This window comes from Bactrocera oleae, chromosome 4 (genome assembly GCF_042242935.1).
Source record: "Bactrocera oleae isolate idBacOlea1 chromosome 4, idBacOlea1, whole genome shotgun sequence".
Taxonomy (NCBI): Eukaryota; Metazoa; Arthropoda; class Insecta; order Diptera; family Tephritidae; genus Bactrocera; species Bactrocera oleae.
The window spans coordinates 73,113,311-73,128,343 of record NC_091538.1 but is presented as its reverse complement, the minus strand read 5'-3'; the positions used below and the strand labels follow the sequence as shown (position 1 = coordinate 73,128,343).

General features: G+C 38.9%; 2 protein-coding genes across 4 annotated transcripts in view; both read right to left on the bottom strand.

Moving 5' to 3' along the window:
* Positions 1–6,670: 6,670 nt before the first annotated feature.
* sano (serrano) overlaps positions 6,671–15,033 on the bottom strand; it is a 150,272-nt gene continuing 141,909 nt past the window's right edge. For all 3 annotated transcript variants that reach the window (XM_036367665.2, XM_036367666.2, XM_014234349.3), the window contains 4 exons: positions 12,652–13,962; positions 10,866–12,308; positions 10,000–10,718; positions 6,671–8,798 (listed from right to left, as the gene is read on the bottom strand). In XM_036367665.2, the coding sequence (XP_036223558.1) occupies positions 10,244–10,718; positions 10,866–12,308; positions 12,652–13,271 (2,538 nt within the window). In that variant the 5' untranslated portion in view covers positions 13,272–13,962 and the 3' untranslated portion in view covers positions 6,671–8,798; positions 10,000–10,243. The remainder of the gene's footprint in view (positions 8,799–9,999; positions 10,719–10,865; positions 12,309–12,651; positions 13,963–15,033) is intronic.
* Positions 13,335–13,850, bottom strand: LOC138857074 (phosphatidylinositol 3-kinase 2-like). The gene has a single exon (XM_070108503.1). The coding sequence runs from the start codon at positions 13,848–13,850 to the stop codon at positions 13,335–13,337; it is 516 nt and encodes a 171-aa protein (XP_069964604.1).

Genomic DNA, 15,033 nt, shown 5'->3' with positions numbered 1-15,033 from the left:
GAGTTTATTCGTCGCAAATATCTATATACTGTTGGTATTATACTGGATACTTGACAGTTAAGCATATAATCGTATATCAAAAAATTAGATAATAACCATATCCAATTCCCTTGAAATGGTAATCTTACTATTAAACGATCCGCGAATCTTTAAAATTATTATCAAATTTAGAAGATAATACATTTGTGTACCTAGATATTATTTGAAAACTATTATATATATACATATATGTATTGGGTATGGCATGCCGACCCTTTTGATGAGATTTGGTATCTCATAAGCTCTGTATGCTTGAATATTACTCTACAGCACAACAAATACTTTTTATGAGAAACAATCCTCGTTCGTTCGGTTGATATTAGACTGTAGTTACCCGAAATTTTATAACTCGAATTAATGACGAAGCTATTACTCGTAGTTTCCGTCGCATAATTTTCTTTTCGTTATGCATTTTGGCAGACATATTAAAGTATTTTGACTCTTCATATTCTTAATACTCATTGTGTGAGTGTCGAGCGTTCGGCATCACTCTTCATTACCTGCTGCACACTTTTGTTAGAATATTGTTTTTATCTTCTTGTTCTCTGTCAGCTTTTTTTGGCAATGGCAAATGATTCTCGTTGGAGTAGTTTCCTATGTATATTTGATTGTTATTGCACCAACCTCAGAGGCTTCACTTTTCAAAAGAACTTTAAATGATAAGTCTCGAGTGCGTCTCTTTTTTTTTGGTTTTGTCAAATTAATGAGTTCTTCAACTCTACAAAGTTTTACTTAAGGGTCTGCATCAATAAAAAAATCAACCGCTTATGCAGATCATTTATCAATAATATGTGTTTCACCGCCAACAACAACAGTTACAAATATTATACTACCTAAAACAAAGCAATGAGGATGAAGTGAAATAGTAATAGCACTTGCTGTGCCGGGTCCACCGATCGCCAAGCCGAGCGCGCGACAGCTGAGAAATACGCTGCCATTACGATATCATCACGTTTATGACGTTAACACAATTAATCAACTTGCAAACGCTAAAAGGCTTTTGCTGCTGCTGATGCTGATGCTCGTATTTCTTCGTTTATTTCGAAAACGGCCTAAAACAACCGTTTTTGCTGTGCTGGTGCCAGCAATTTCAGAGCTATTGCCACTGCCAGCGTTATCAACGCCAACAGACGCTCAAGCAGCGACGCATTAATTTGCCAGCCACTGCCGCTGTTGCCGCATCAGGCGTAATCGGTATGCTTTCCATCAGCTTGGAAATTTGTTTTCGGAAAAGTAATCGGTTTATTTTGTGTGCTTAGTAAACCCGTTGCGCCGATCACGTGAGCGCGCGTGTGTATGGCAAGTGGCTTAGTGATCGCACGGCAGTCGTTGAGGAGCATCCTCTGGCTGTGGCTGTTGTGATGCCTCCTACACTGCGGGGCGGACGAAGCGCCTAGTCGGCTACGGTTATAGCACCAGGAAGTTGAGGTGTGCCTAACAACAACAACATCTGCTGCATTGATTGCTCTGGGTCTAATGGCCAAATGGATGCTTATGTGTTTGTATAGACTTGTACATATGTATATACTCGTACAAGTATATGTATGCTTGTGTAAACAAGCATTTACGCAGGCACTTAAGTGATCTTCCTGCTACTGATGCCTCTTGATACTGTTATAGTAGTCGAGCGATATTGTTAACGTTGTTGTTGGCATTTGTGCTTTAATAGCAATGGATCTTTTTGCCGCTGGAGCTTGTAGGATCAAGGAACGCAAAAACATGAATAACTACAGATGTTTGAGGTGCGTTGTGGTTGTTGTTGTGGCAGAGTTTTCTTGCGGTATTGCCGATGCTCATTTCATTTAACTTTTGCAATACTTCCATGCAACGTTTGCAACATGTTTGCCATGTGGCAAGACCACAGAGGCCGGGTGTGCAACATCACCCACAGAGCATTTGTTGTAATGCATCTGGTGATGCTACTCAATTTTCTGCTTATTGTCAGCTCGCCTGTCGGTCGCTTGCGCGCTTGTTCGATTGGTGGTTTGGCCAGAAAAGCAGAAAAAATGACTTGCAACAACGCATCAGTTTCGGTTTCAATCTGCTCAGTCACCAACATATGAGCTCGTATGTTGTGTTCGCAACATTTCCCCCCTCCGGCAGCGACAGCTGTTGTATTAATGGCTTGCATTGGTGCTAATGCTTTGTTTGGCGGATATGAGGTACATTTGTTTTCCAGTAAGCTTATCTCCTTACTGTAATGCTTTGCATGAAATTTATTTTTGCTTTCACGAGAGACGGAAATGTTGTCGGTTAATATTAATTATTTGCATTTCGTTCCTATCACATGTGTGTGTGTGTGTGAGTGTGTGAATACCGTTTGAATTATGCGCACATCGATGTTGATTGTTGTTGTGATTCATATAAATAAATCGCGTTTGCTTTCAATAGGCAACAGGTGGAAAATATCCACTTGGATAATTTGTGAAAGTTTGTTAAACGAATTTAGCGATAAAGTCAAGAAATCCACAGGAATTACTCAAGGATTTGCTGTTTTATAAAACATATTTTAATTTGCGTGAAGAAAAGCTGATTTACTTTTAAATTATCGAGAAAATATATAAATAAGAAAATAGTTGAATTATAGAACAACAAGCCGAATGTGGAACCAAAGCCGTGGACCGTTAATTTTTCTAAATTAATCACATTTATGTGAGTTGGAGTATACATTTTCAAGAACATCTCGACAGTTGGGGAAAAATAATGGTCTACATCTTCTCGATAGTTTGTCCTTTTTACTTCTTAAGAGTCAATTGGTTGCTGTTGACAGCTTATTACTGTTACTAGGGTCGCCAGTGGTCGAAATTTGATTAAATTTTGTTGAAGAATTTGAACAAATCGTGAACAAAATCCAAAGAAAGTTGTAGAAAACAATTTAGAAAAAATTAAAATTTAAAATTAATTCTTGTGCAAAATAATTTGTTCTGTTTCTGGTTTCGGTCGGCTTAATTCTTCCAAGAATTAACAATCGAATGAAATCGGCTAATCTGCATTTGTCGTTATATGTGGCCAGGTATGCAGCTGCGAAAAGATGCAAAATGATTAGCATAAAATATTGATGGATTGTTTGAAGGAAATACCGATGAAGTCTCAAACTGGTGTTCCATTTTGAAATCTTTTCAACAAAGAAATTATCTTGTTTTCGTTAAAAGTTGCCAACAAGTTACAAACCAACCGCACGCAAATAAAACGGGAAAAAATTCAATCACTTCCTATTTCATTGTTGTTGTTGATATTGTATATAAAATTGCGTTCGAAAATTTTTTTTCCCAACAATTAACTATCACACGGATTTTCCTAATCCAATAGAATTGAAACTAAATTCGGTCCCGAATATTGCCTTCCCTACCAGAGAAGAGTGGGAAAGGGACGAGGTGGACAGGAATGCATTTATACTGATGGGCCCAAACTAGACAATCCAGTGGGAGGTGGTGTCTTTTCGGCAAAATTAAATACCAAAATCGCCTTCCGTTTACCAGACCACTGCAGTGTCTTCCAATGTTGTTGATCTATTAGAGGGTCTAACATCCTACTTCACGATAAACCTGCAATGGGTTCCAGGGCATAGTGACATCCCTGGTAACTGCGAAGGAGATGAACTAGCCAGAACAGTCATTGATGATATATTGTAAGGTGCTTGCATAAAAATATTTATACTGATGAACTTCATCAGAAGCACAGGTTGGTTTAGAGTGGAGACTATAGAGTGAGGGAACATTAGTCCCGGTGGTATCACAATGGGCCTCTTACAGGCGTCGTCAGACAGCCACTCTACCTACCTACCTACTATCACACAATGCACTTCAAATGAATCTAAAAATTTCTAACTCACTAAAATAAAACGAATGATATCAAAGGTTATTTCCACTTTTTTACAAACAATGCTTGAAATTTAATGTGCGTTAAAAATGTAATTGTAACAGAATTCATTGTTACAACACGCAAAGTTCAAATACAATTAAAAGTGGCAAAAATCGCAACCACAAATGATACACAATTATCCGATATACTTGTATGTACATATTTGCAATTTATACAGAACAGCGACGAAATGTACTTCTTTATAAGACTGTGTTAAGCGTAATGCGCAAAGGAGAAATAACATCGACTATTGAAAACGCGCCACCACGCTTGTAGTGGTTGTAGTCGCTAAATTTTCGCCAATGCATTTTTACCTGTGTTTACGCTTTTTTAAATAAAAATATGTCGAAGAATAACAAAATCTCTATGTAGCATAATAAATCAAAAATCTGCCAAATTATATGAAGTTTCGCGGTCTCCAAAAGAAGCGTTTGTTTCCATTTTGACTTCCACATTTGAGTGAAATATTTTTCCAGTCAGCCACTTTTTGAATCTGGTAAAGAGAAAATTGTCGTTGGGAACAAATTGGGCAAATATATTGTATGGGCGACTAGTTCACAGCGTAGTTTTTTAAATTTATTGAGCGTCACAACCGTAATGAGCGACAATGTTGCAAAAATGCAACACTTCACGGTTTCACGGTGTTTTCCGGTCTTTTTGAACAGGGTGCACCATTTGTGTTATTTTGGTTATGACGAAATTCAGCAAACCAATTGTTGAATATGCTAGGAGAAATTTTCCGCAACAATTATCCCCCTTTTTCTTGGCAGTAACAGTGCTTTTCCCATCAGGAAACAATTTTGCATGAAAACATGAAATTAACTTTTTCCATTGTAAACAAAAATAGCAGAGGTTGCTTCACTTTGAGACCAGTAATTTAAGAAGGATTAAATAAAAGATCATGAAACTTTGGCAGAATTCTAGTTAAGATTTTTTTATCTGTGCAGCGATACTTCGCTCCTCACGTAGTACACCAAGTAAACACCATCCCACATATATATAGTATGTCACCATATATTTCGATTGGATTCGGCAGACACCGTTAGGCGATTAAAACAACAAAAATTTATGTGCTTTTCCAGAAGTGGCTGCCGGCCTTAAAATAATATGTTCTAGCTAAAGCGCCAGGCGCATGCCTAGTGGAAAAGCAAGAGCCGGTGGCAGCAAGTGCAACACTGGGTAGAAATAGAAAATAAAATACAAAGGCACGATGCGAAAATGGAAGAGTCTATTTGTTAAGCAAACTGTTGTTCGGAGATATGTTTATTATGTGTGTGTATGTAAACGAATCAACAATACAAGTAATACAAATAATTACCGCATAAAATGCGGCAATTAAATGTTTTCCTTAGTTTTTTGCTTTTGTTTAGCGTTTCCCTAATTTCCCGCCGCATACCGCGTTCGCTTGTGGGACTTTTTCACTGTGCAACACCTCAAAACGCGCGCCACACCACATAAGCTTTCATGTCAGCGTCAGCGCGAGCTAAACAAGTTTCAGCTAGAAGCGAAGTTTTATTTTTCCTTATTTTACAGTTTTTTTTTTCAATTTGTTCAATTTGATTTTGTTTTTGTCTGTTTGCCTTTGTCAGGTAGCAAACGACTAGCGGCACATGCGCGTCGAGCGGCGCGTGTTAATTGTAATTGCCGTTGCTGTTTTTTATTCTCAACATAGATAGCAACAATAACAACCAAATTTGTATGACAACGGCAATAACAACAAAACGCAAAGTGCAATTTGTTTGTGTGAGTTCGATGTCTTTTTGGTGAATAACGTTTAAGCCAAATTTGGCTGAGGCTAAAGTTTTATTAATTCTCTAACGGATTGCACGGGTCGGGCGAGTGTTTGTGTGCATCTGCGTGCGCTAAGAATATCTACAAGCAAATGCACTTGTGTGCAAGCGTTTCTTACTTGAAGGCACACAAGGTACATATGTACATATATAAGTATATATGTATGTAGGTATATAAAGGCGCAGTGCAAATACGGAATGGCGCAATGGAGATATTCGTATATTGCACAGATTTACTGTAATGCGGAAAATTGCTTTATTTAGGCGGCGCGGTGACATTGACTGTGCTGCTAAGCTGTTAGATTTTCTTCTCCTATCTTGACGCTTTCATATTAGAACTACGGATATTCACACCAGGGAAGCCAAGTAATAGTAATTTGTAACTCACATGCTTGGGTGCTTAGGAGGCGAATTAGTGGAACTCAATTGCGCATAATAATGCTTTACTTTGTGATTATTTTGGAATTTATGAATAGGAGCCTGATTTCAAGCGAAGCCAATATCTTTTCTATTTTACCTTTGCGATATGAAGCACAGCTGAGAGAATTTGAGTAGAGCCTTGAATGTTTTCTAAACTTCAGAGTGAAAGGTTTTTTATTTATTCGATGTTTCAGCCGAGATAGGAACATATTTCAATTACATAGGAAAGGCCATAGATCTCTCTGTTACATTATTTGCGAAAAGTGCCGTTAACGATTCGCAAGTCCACCTATTTCTCTCTCTAAATCTAAAAGAGTCACCATATGGGTTATTCTTATCGTTCATCAACGTTTATGGGTTCTATGTAATCTAGATAGCCTTGGTGTTATACCCGATCAAGTTCTGCCTAAGCTGAACTGGAGGTCTTCAGCTGAAGAATTTAGCGAGTTCAATTGTGCGTATCATTAAACTTACCTTCTTTACAACCGAAGTTTAATTTTAAATTTTGGTGTATCCATTGGAAGAAGTGAATCCAAAAAGAAGCGGAATTAAAACACAAATTTTATTTTCCATATACGTTTTATTTACGCGACACAATCTTTACTGGACATAAAGTACTAAAATGCATATTTATCGACTAATACAGTTACAAGTTTCATTTATTATTTAAAACTAAACTAAAAGAGACTAAATTAGACGAAACAATCAACGAAATGTACACACGCAACATTTACATATAAGCTATGTATTGAGTATATATGTATTATAGTATGTTATCTGCAACTTGATGCCTTTGAAATGTTTCTTGTTTTTGCTGTAATTTTTTGTAAAATTTAAAATTCTCGACATTTGCAATAATATCTGAATTTTCTTAGTCTGTTAAGCCAATGTTTTTGTAGTGCAATTGAATCGAGTAATTTTTGTGTTTTTTGCATGCTCTACTTCTAACTTTATCCTTTATTTTACTTGGTACATAACTGTATGTATGTATCTGAGAGTATGTGCGTGATGTTTCTAATATTTGAATAGTGTTTAAATTTAATTTAATTCTTTTTACGATTTTACTTAAAAACGCTTGCACTTTTTTGTGGCAGTAGTTGTTCGTTTGCTGTTCATTTATGTTTCCACTCGTATGTAATTCGTTTTGTTTTTGTTATTGTAATTATGTTTTTTAGCTTGCTGACATTTGTAATAATTGAGTTTTGAGTTTTAGCTAGATAACTATTAGTTACTAAAGATCAGTATTCTGACTTTTCTCATTCTACTATTTAACATTTTGATTTATAACGGTATGTGTAGCGGATTCAATTGAACAGCTGAGTAAATATGTATGTATGTGTCTATCTTAAGGTTTGCACATTCACAATGCAAAAGTTAGTTGCGTTGTTGTTTGTTCAATGCGCTTGGGTGTGCAGCAACCGACACAGCCCGAGTTGAGTTGAGTTGAGTCGAAGTTGAGTGCGCTTACTCAATGCTCAGCAGCAACTGCACACCCACACACACTTCCCTCTCTGTGTTTTATATAAATTCTTTACTTATTAAACTAATTACTTTTGAAAATGCTAAGGAAGGCATTGCTCGCACACGCGAGTTCGCTTCTCCACATTGTTCAAAAGCACACGTGACTGACAAAAGCATTTAACGTATAAATATAAAATGTAAATTAACTTAACGTACATAAAACTACTGGGACACATATGCGACTGCAATTATGCATGATTAATAAACAAATAAAATGTAATAAAATGATTCACTTAATTTATCGAATATTGAAACGTCGCCGGCCGGATGGTCTCGCGCGGATTTTAATATAATAAAATCCGCCAATGCCGACTCTTCGCACTTTCACATGGTTCTACATACATTTTTCACATAAAATTAAAATCACAATTTTAAAGACTTGAAGCGTTGTTGTTGCATATTTTGTTTACTTTAATTCATATTTAACGCAGTTTATCTTGGACAGCTTCCACTTTCACTTTCAATTTTATTATCATTATTTTATTTGTAATTTACTTATGGCGTCCCTCAATGCCTCGGCGGACCTCGGAAAGAATCTTCACAAGATTCAATGCGAAGCCAGCACAACACTGACATATTTTACCTCCAGTTTTCACCTTTCCATGTGCGTTTTTTGCAAACTCTTATGTTTCTGGTTTCTGGTATTGTTTTTTGTTTTTTTTTGGATCTCATTTTAATTAAAAAATATTATGGGCAAAATATCAAAAATTTTATATTTTTCAAATATTTTTTCGTAGCTGTGAGAGATTCAAAGACTTTGCGGTTGACTTTTGAATATTAGTTTCTTTAAAAAAATGCCAAAAAATAGCCAACCATCTTAACTAATTATTTAAACCTACAAATGTGTATGGACCTTGCCACAATACCTTTAATAAGCTAATAACTTTATTAAACTTTGTTATTTTAAATGATTTTAATTGCTTATAGAAGGCACAATCTAATTAATTGGGAAAAATTAGTTTTAAAGCTTTCTCTACTAAGGTTATAAGTTATTTGTGTTTTTTTTACTCCATTTCTCAGTAAATGTGTTTAAAAATCTAATTTCTAGGTATGTGCATTTTATTTTTGATGTTTAAAGTTTGTAGTGGTTCTGTAAGTTCTGCAATTGACATTAGCGCTGGTGTTCCAATCGTGGTTTCTTACTGGGCGAAGATATCGGATCAGAAGCTGAAAGTATAAGGATGAAAAAAAAAAAATCTTTGATTCAGTCTCTCTTTAAAATATTATTTTTCATCTTTTCAGGAGGCTTAGGTCGACTGACCTAAGATTTGGGGACTGAAGACACTTTCATATTAACAAAAATACGAGCAACATATTTTGAAGACTAGAAAATTATATGCTATTTACAGAGATAATTTTCTTGAAAAACCCTTGAAAATTACCATCAATCACATGTCTTTATCAACACTCAGTAAGGCATGCAACTTTTTCGATTTATTGCCTCACCCCGTTTTTAGAATTGTTGCCTTTAACTAAGATATTTTATAATTGTTGAGGCCTAAGAACGGCTGTTTCCTCTATTCCACTTAGTGGACATAACACAACTTGGAAGGTGAAATGAGAATACACGAACTTATTAGCCGATAAATTACAAAATGTGAACAGAAATTACTCAGAAAGCGGAATGTTTCTCAAGCTGCTTTTACAGTACGAACAGCGGAAATAACGGAACTGATATCATTCTGAGCTCGGCGGACGAAGGTGTCCGCCGAAAAGGCAAACAAACAAAGGAGGTACAATGTTGGCATAGCTAAAAAGGCTAGAAAAAATTTTGGGAGCAACGGCTAATGTCATCAAAGTGAATATTGAAAAGCGCCGACTCGCCGAATAGGAGGACGCGTTGGCGTCAGACAGTTGCTGCTACCACCCGCTGTTGCTGCGCTGCGAAAATGGAAAATCGAGACTGGAAGACACGATTCAATTTGCAAATTCTGCGGTATTTTCTTCTAAATGTTGCAGCAACAATATTGCTTCAATTACAGCAAACATTGCACTGATTTGTTTTCCGCTCATTTTTTTAATAACACGCTCGTTCATTTACTTTGTGTCTCCTGTCTTGTGTACGAAGACAGAGAACTTGGTTGTGATTGCTTAATTTAAATAGCCTCTAATGATTTGGGTGTCTACTGGAGCAACAGCCAATCAGTAAAGTAAATGGCAGACTTAGAAATAATTGGCTGTTGCTTGACTTTAACGCAGTAAGAAAACAAATGAGGGGGAAAGATAGGGAATAATCGGTAAAGAGTCATTTTAAATATATAAAACGATTACTGCAAAATTTTTACAAATTGGGAGCAGCGGTACCATTACTATAGGCTCACCTATCTTCTAATACTAAGTTCGAATAAATCACGTGAACTTTTCTCACCTTAAGATAATGCATTAAATTTCCGTTCAAGCAGTTGTGTGTAGGTTTCTAAAGTGATGGCAACATCATTCATCTTTCATTGGTATGTACCGTCTTCATTTCACAGCAAAATTAAAGTATTAGAAATAGCTATGCCCAAAATTTCTACGAAAGATCGCATTTAAAGTCTATATATGGCATTTTCTTCGACCACTTGTCCCGCCATTTTCCCGTAGCGCGCTGCTGCATCCCTTCCACCACCTGACTACAAATACAGTGTCGCCTGTTGGCGGTGATCAAAGTGATGTATATATAATTTCTTTTTTGACTTCTCTTTAGATGGCCGCAAATCCCAGACTAAATTCGATAGACTACGAGGACGCGAGAGGCGACGCGTCTTCTTTTCGGGCAACTTGTTAGAATCACCAGAGGTACGTCCGCCGCTGCGCGACGAGTCAAGTGTACCTTCGCGTGGATTATGGTGTATGACTCCCACACCCATACCCATGCCTAGGCCGGCTACAGCTGCTAAGCCACCGACAGTGCTGGCGCTTTTGCTAAGCGGTGGTGGTGGTAGGTGCGGTGAGTGATGCGACTGGTGGTTGAGGATGCTGTTGCATTTGAGTACCACATCCGGTGGTATTGCGGTTGACTGATTACCTTTGGGGTTACTTGAGATCGGTGTGGCGGCAATGGAGGTGTTTTCGGGCGTCAACTGCAAGCTGCTGAGGCTCTTGTACCTGTGGGATAGAGTAAACGTTTGTCGAGATTGGATTAACACAATGAAGGAGTCTTAATGAATATTTACGAAAAAGCATTGAGGGAACAAAATATCATTTTCTACGAAATTCAATTAATTTAATGTCCGTTAGGCGGCTTCTGCTTACCTGATATGAAAGAGTGGTGACTGCGGCTCCAGAATGCATTCCTTACTGGCCCCCATAATACCGGCACTAAGTGGCCCATTTACAGCATGTGAACCACTGTTGTTATTGCTGTTGCTAGGTGTCAGCACTTTGCTGTGGTAGTGATGGACATGATGCGCTGATACCGCTGCCACTGTGGCATTCACCACGGCTGCAGTCGAGTTGCCTGTGTGTGCATTTTGCGTCTGCGCCGAGTGATGATGTTGATTATGATGACTGGCTGCCGCGACCGCAGCCACTGAAGTGCCAGAGAGCGCGTTACTGCTCGCACTATTCGTGTTCTTCAGATAAAGCTTTGGTAATGTGGGACGTTGCCGCTTTTCAGGCAACTTCTTGCCCGGTATAGTCTCAATGGGCGGTGGCACTGGCTTGATGTCCTCTTGAACATGGTTATGGTGGTAGTGATTTACCATGGCTCCATTGCCTGACTGATGGGCATGTGGGTGCGCGTGGGGGTGTGGGTGTGCGTGGTTGTGATGATGATTGTGGCTGTGACTCTGATGATGGTGGTGATGGTGATGGTTGCCACCAATGGTACCGCCACTGCCGCCAGTGTGGTTGTGATTGTTATTGTGGCTGTGATTGCTGCTATTGTGACTGCTATTCGTGTTGGTGTTCGTCGTCTGCTTGACTGATTCTAAACTACTGTAGTTGTTATTGTTGTTAATATTATTACCGCTACCGGCACCGCCACCGCCACCGCTGTGATTTGTGTTGCTACCGCTGCTAGCATTTAAGCTGTTGCTATTGTTATTGTTGTTATTGTTGCTGCTCGCCTGCGCGCCCACACGTATGAGACTGCAATAATTGCCGCTACTATCGGTGTGATGCGATTTTATAGTCGGCGTTTCGCAGATCGGCTCAAAACGCGACAACCCTTTAGAGAGTGGTGTCAGGCCGCGGACATAATCGTATATGTGATCGATTTCGTTGTACTCCTCAGCGATTTCGGCACTTGTGAGTACGCCCGCTGCCCCACCGATACCCTTGCCATATGCATCACAGCTGGCACTCTTGCGTAGCACATAGCCGTTCTCCATAAGGCCGCCGGCGACTGCTGCCGATGGCAACATAACCACAGGTAATTTGTTGCGGCTACTGAACTTGGAGTCTTTCTTCTCCTTCTCCGATAACTTAAGATCAACTATTTGCAGGCGATCTCGTGCATCGGACAACAGACGCTGCGCCTTTTCGAGGAATCTGGTATACTCAATAAAGTGCTCCAGCTGCTCCATGTTGCGTGCGCGCTGCAACTTAATCTTTACATTTAGCGGTACTGGCACCAAATCGTGATCCTTCTGCATGGGCAACGCAAATATACGATCGATTTCGACACAGCCGAGTAGACGTAACTCTGGTACGAAGGGTTGCTTCAGACCTTTGGGAGCACTACCATGGACAAGTCTAAAAATAAATGCATATTACAAGAACAGTACATTCACGTTATACCACACGATGGAGTTTAAGGTTTGTGTTTATGAAAAACTTTCAAGTGTCGTTGAGGTGTTAATATTTGAGTCTAAAATAATTTGCTTCGATTATAACAATGCCGTCTGATATTTAAAGAGTGGTAAAGTAAAGTTATAAAGTAAACGCAGAGTTTTAGAAATATCAATTAACTGAAGTTTGTGTAGCAACGCAAACGGATTATATGATATAAGGTCTACAATTGCAAAGTCCTCGGTTTTCAAATATTTAAATCAAGTTTAAGGAGAAAGCTCTGGAATAAAATTTCTACACAACATACCTCACAATGACTGGCATCCGTTTGAGTAGTAGATTCTTCACCGTATGCACCCCACTTATGCTATCCTCCTTGGCGATGGGTGAGAATTTCGCTTTGGTATCGAGTGGCAAATTGATGATCTCGTCTTTAATATTCTTGCACTGCAAGTACTTGCCATTGTCGTTCATCGTTGTCAGTAGTTCGCCCGCGTGAATTGTGCGATTCATTTGCGTACAACGAAACGTTTCACGCACAAGAACGCGTAAATTGCGTCGCTTCGAAAGCTCGAGCACCGAATCGATGCAACGAGTTGAACGGCCATCTTCGCTGAGTAGTTCAAAGTAACCGGGATAGGTCTCCGGTATGAGCACCTTTGCACCTACATTTGTCGTCTTGCGTCCCTCCTTGATTTTAATCGGCTGTGCAAGTATCTGATACCTTTTCCCGGCGCTTAGGAATAGTGCCGTACTCTGAAGCGAAGGCGCCGACAGAGTGGGCACACCAAGGTTCTGATGTTGCCCCTTGACGATTTTTGCGACAGCCGGCAATTTTTGCTTGGAGAACTCGCGAAGGTACACCGGTGGTTCGGTGTCACCGAAGCGGGAGGCGGCCAGTATTATTTGGCCATCCGTTGCGGCCATCTCGCGATTGAAGAATGAAAGCAGTTTGTTGCGCGCAATGCTAACATTAATCGTGAGTAAATTTCATTCGCGCTGCGGCACCGTTGTCGCTGATGGCGCTACTGTTGCGGCTGGTGGCGCGGCTTCTGCTGCGGCTGCAGCTGTTGTTTCCTCTGCGCTTGTTGTTCTGAATGTTGTTGCGTCGCTGCAGATGCACTCGTGGCAAGTGCTATGAATTGGTGGTAGTGTTGTTGTAGTGGATGTTGTTTGGTAGTTGTGGATTACTTCGCTCTGCGCGAATGATACTTTTGTTGTTGCGGCTGCTATCGCTGCTGAATTACTGCTACTGCGGCGCGATGTGCCTAATATGTTGTTCGTCGTGGTGATTATCGGTTGTTGGCGGTTATTGCTGTTGTTGGGATTTTGGTTAGGGAAATGTAAGTCGATGTTGTTGTTGGATTGTGTCCTGATCGCGATGTTTGTGTGCGTGTTAGTGTAGTTGTTATTATTGTTGTTGAAGGCGGTGTTTGTGTTGGTTGTGGGTGCGGACGTTGTGAGGAATCGTGAGGATGTTTGCAGTGCGTATGTGAGATACTGCATTCGGCTTCGTCGCGATACACTCTGCCGCTAAATTCCAGGTATCGTGGTGCGTAAGTAATCGGTTCAATGGGCACTCTATATACCACACACCAGGTTAGGTTTAGGCTGATATCTGTAAAAAAAAAAGGAATAGTTAGTTCATATGCAGAATAAGCGGAAGAACGAGTATTCCTGTTGGAAGCGTCGATGACACAACTTTTGGTATATTTACTTTGTATGGGGGTATCATTAATATATATGTATTAGATATGCATTTCTCAGGCAACCCTATTTAAGATATTCCGCAGAGCTTTGATGAGAATGAAGTTACTTTTAGTTAAGAGTATTTTTATTTTTGTTCCATGCATGCCACGCGTGTCTGCTTTTAAGCAAGTCATTGATTGACTCCTCACCGAGACTCAGCTAATTTTATAACATGTTTTTCTATTAAATATCTATAAGTGGCCACAGGCATATATATTCCTTCTTTTCCGAAGCGCAATTGTAGGGTGGTGCCTGTTCTTACTTTCCATATAACACAAAATTAAATTTAATCTGATTGTGTTTACTTTACAGTATACAAATCAGGCACTAATGAATATATGAAAATAAAACTTTGCCAAAAAAGTGCCTTCAAGAAAAAAAAAATTCTAAAAATTTAAAAATTAAAAAAAATATATATATAACAATAAAACTAAGTAAGGTTATGACCTATAATACAACTTAATAAAATACCAAATATGATTGTTATTCATTCACGATTTCGTCAAACAATTAAGTTGAACATTTTCGCAACATTTTTTAATATAAAGTTTTGCCAACACCTGAAGGTATTTAGAAGGCTTTGATTCTTGTGAGTTGCAAGAGTATAAAATGTTCGGTTAAACTCGAACTGAGCCCTTGCTTACTGATTCATGTATGGAAATCCTTTACAGTTTAAATTTATGCATTTCCAAGCAATTAGTAATTTTTCAGTGATGGCTGCCTTGCTGTAAAATACAACAATTGAATGAAAACTATTCTGTAACAACTCAGGCGGAGAACGTGGCTTACGTCACAGCAGCCCGTGGGCAACAGACGTATTTTATGGGTCTCCTTGTTATTGGCTCATAAAAATGTAAGAAATTATGCAATAAAATGCAGCTACGAGCACAAACAGATGAACAACAACGCTTGTATTGTTATATGTATATAGTATATATAA

What these genes read in the sequence shown, in the direction of transcription:
- LOC138857074 (XM_070108503.1), bottom strand. Translation starts at nt 13,850, where the DNA reads ATGCAGTATCTCACATACGCACTGCAAACATCCTCACGATTCCTCACA.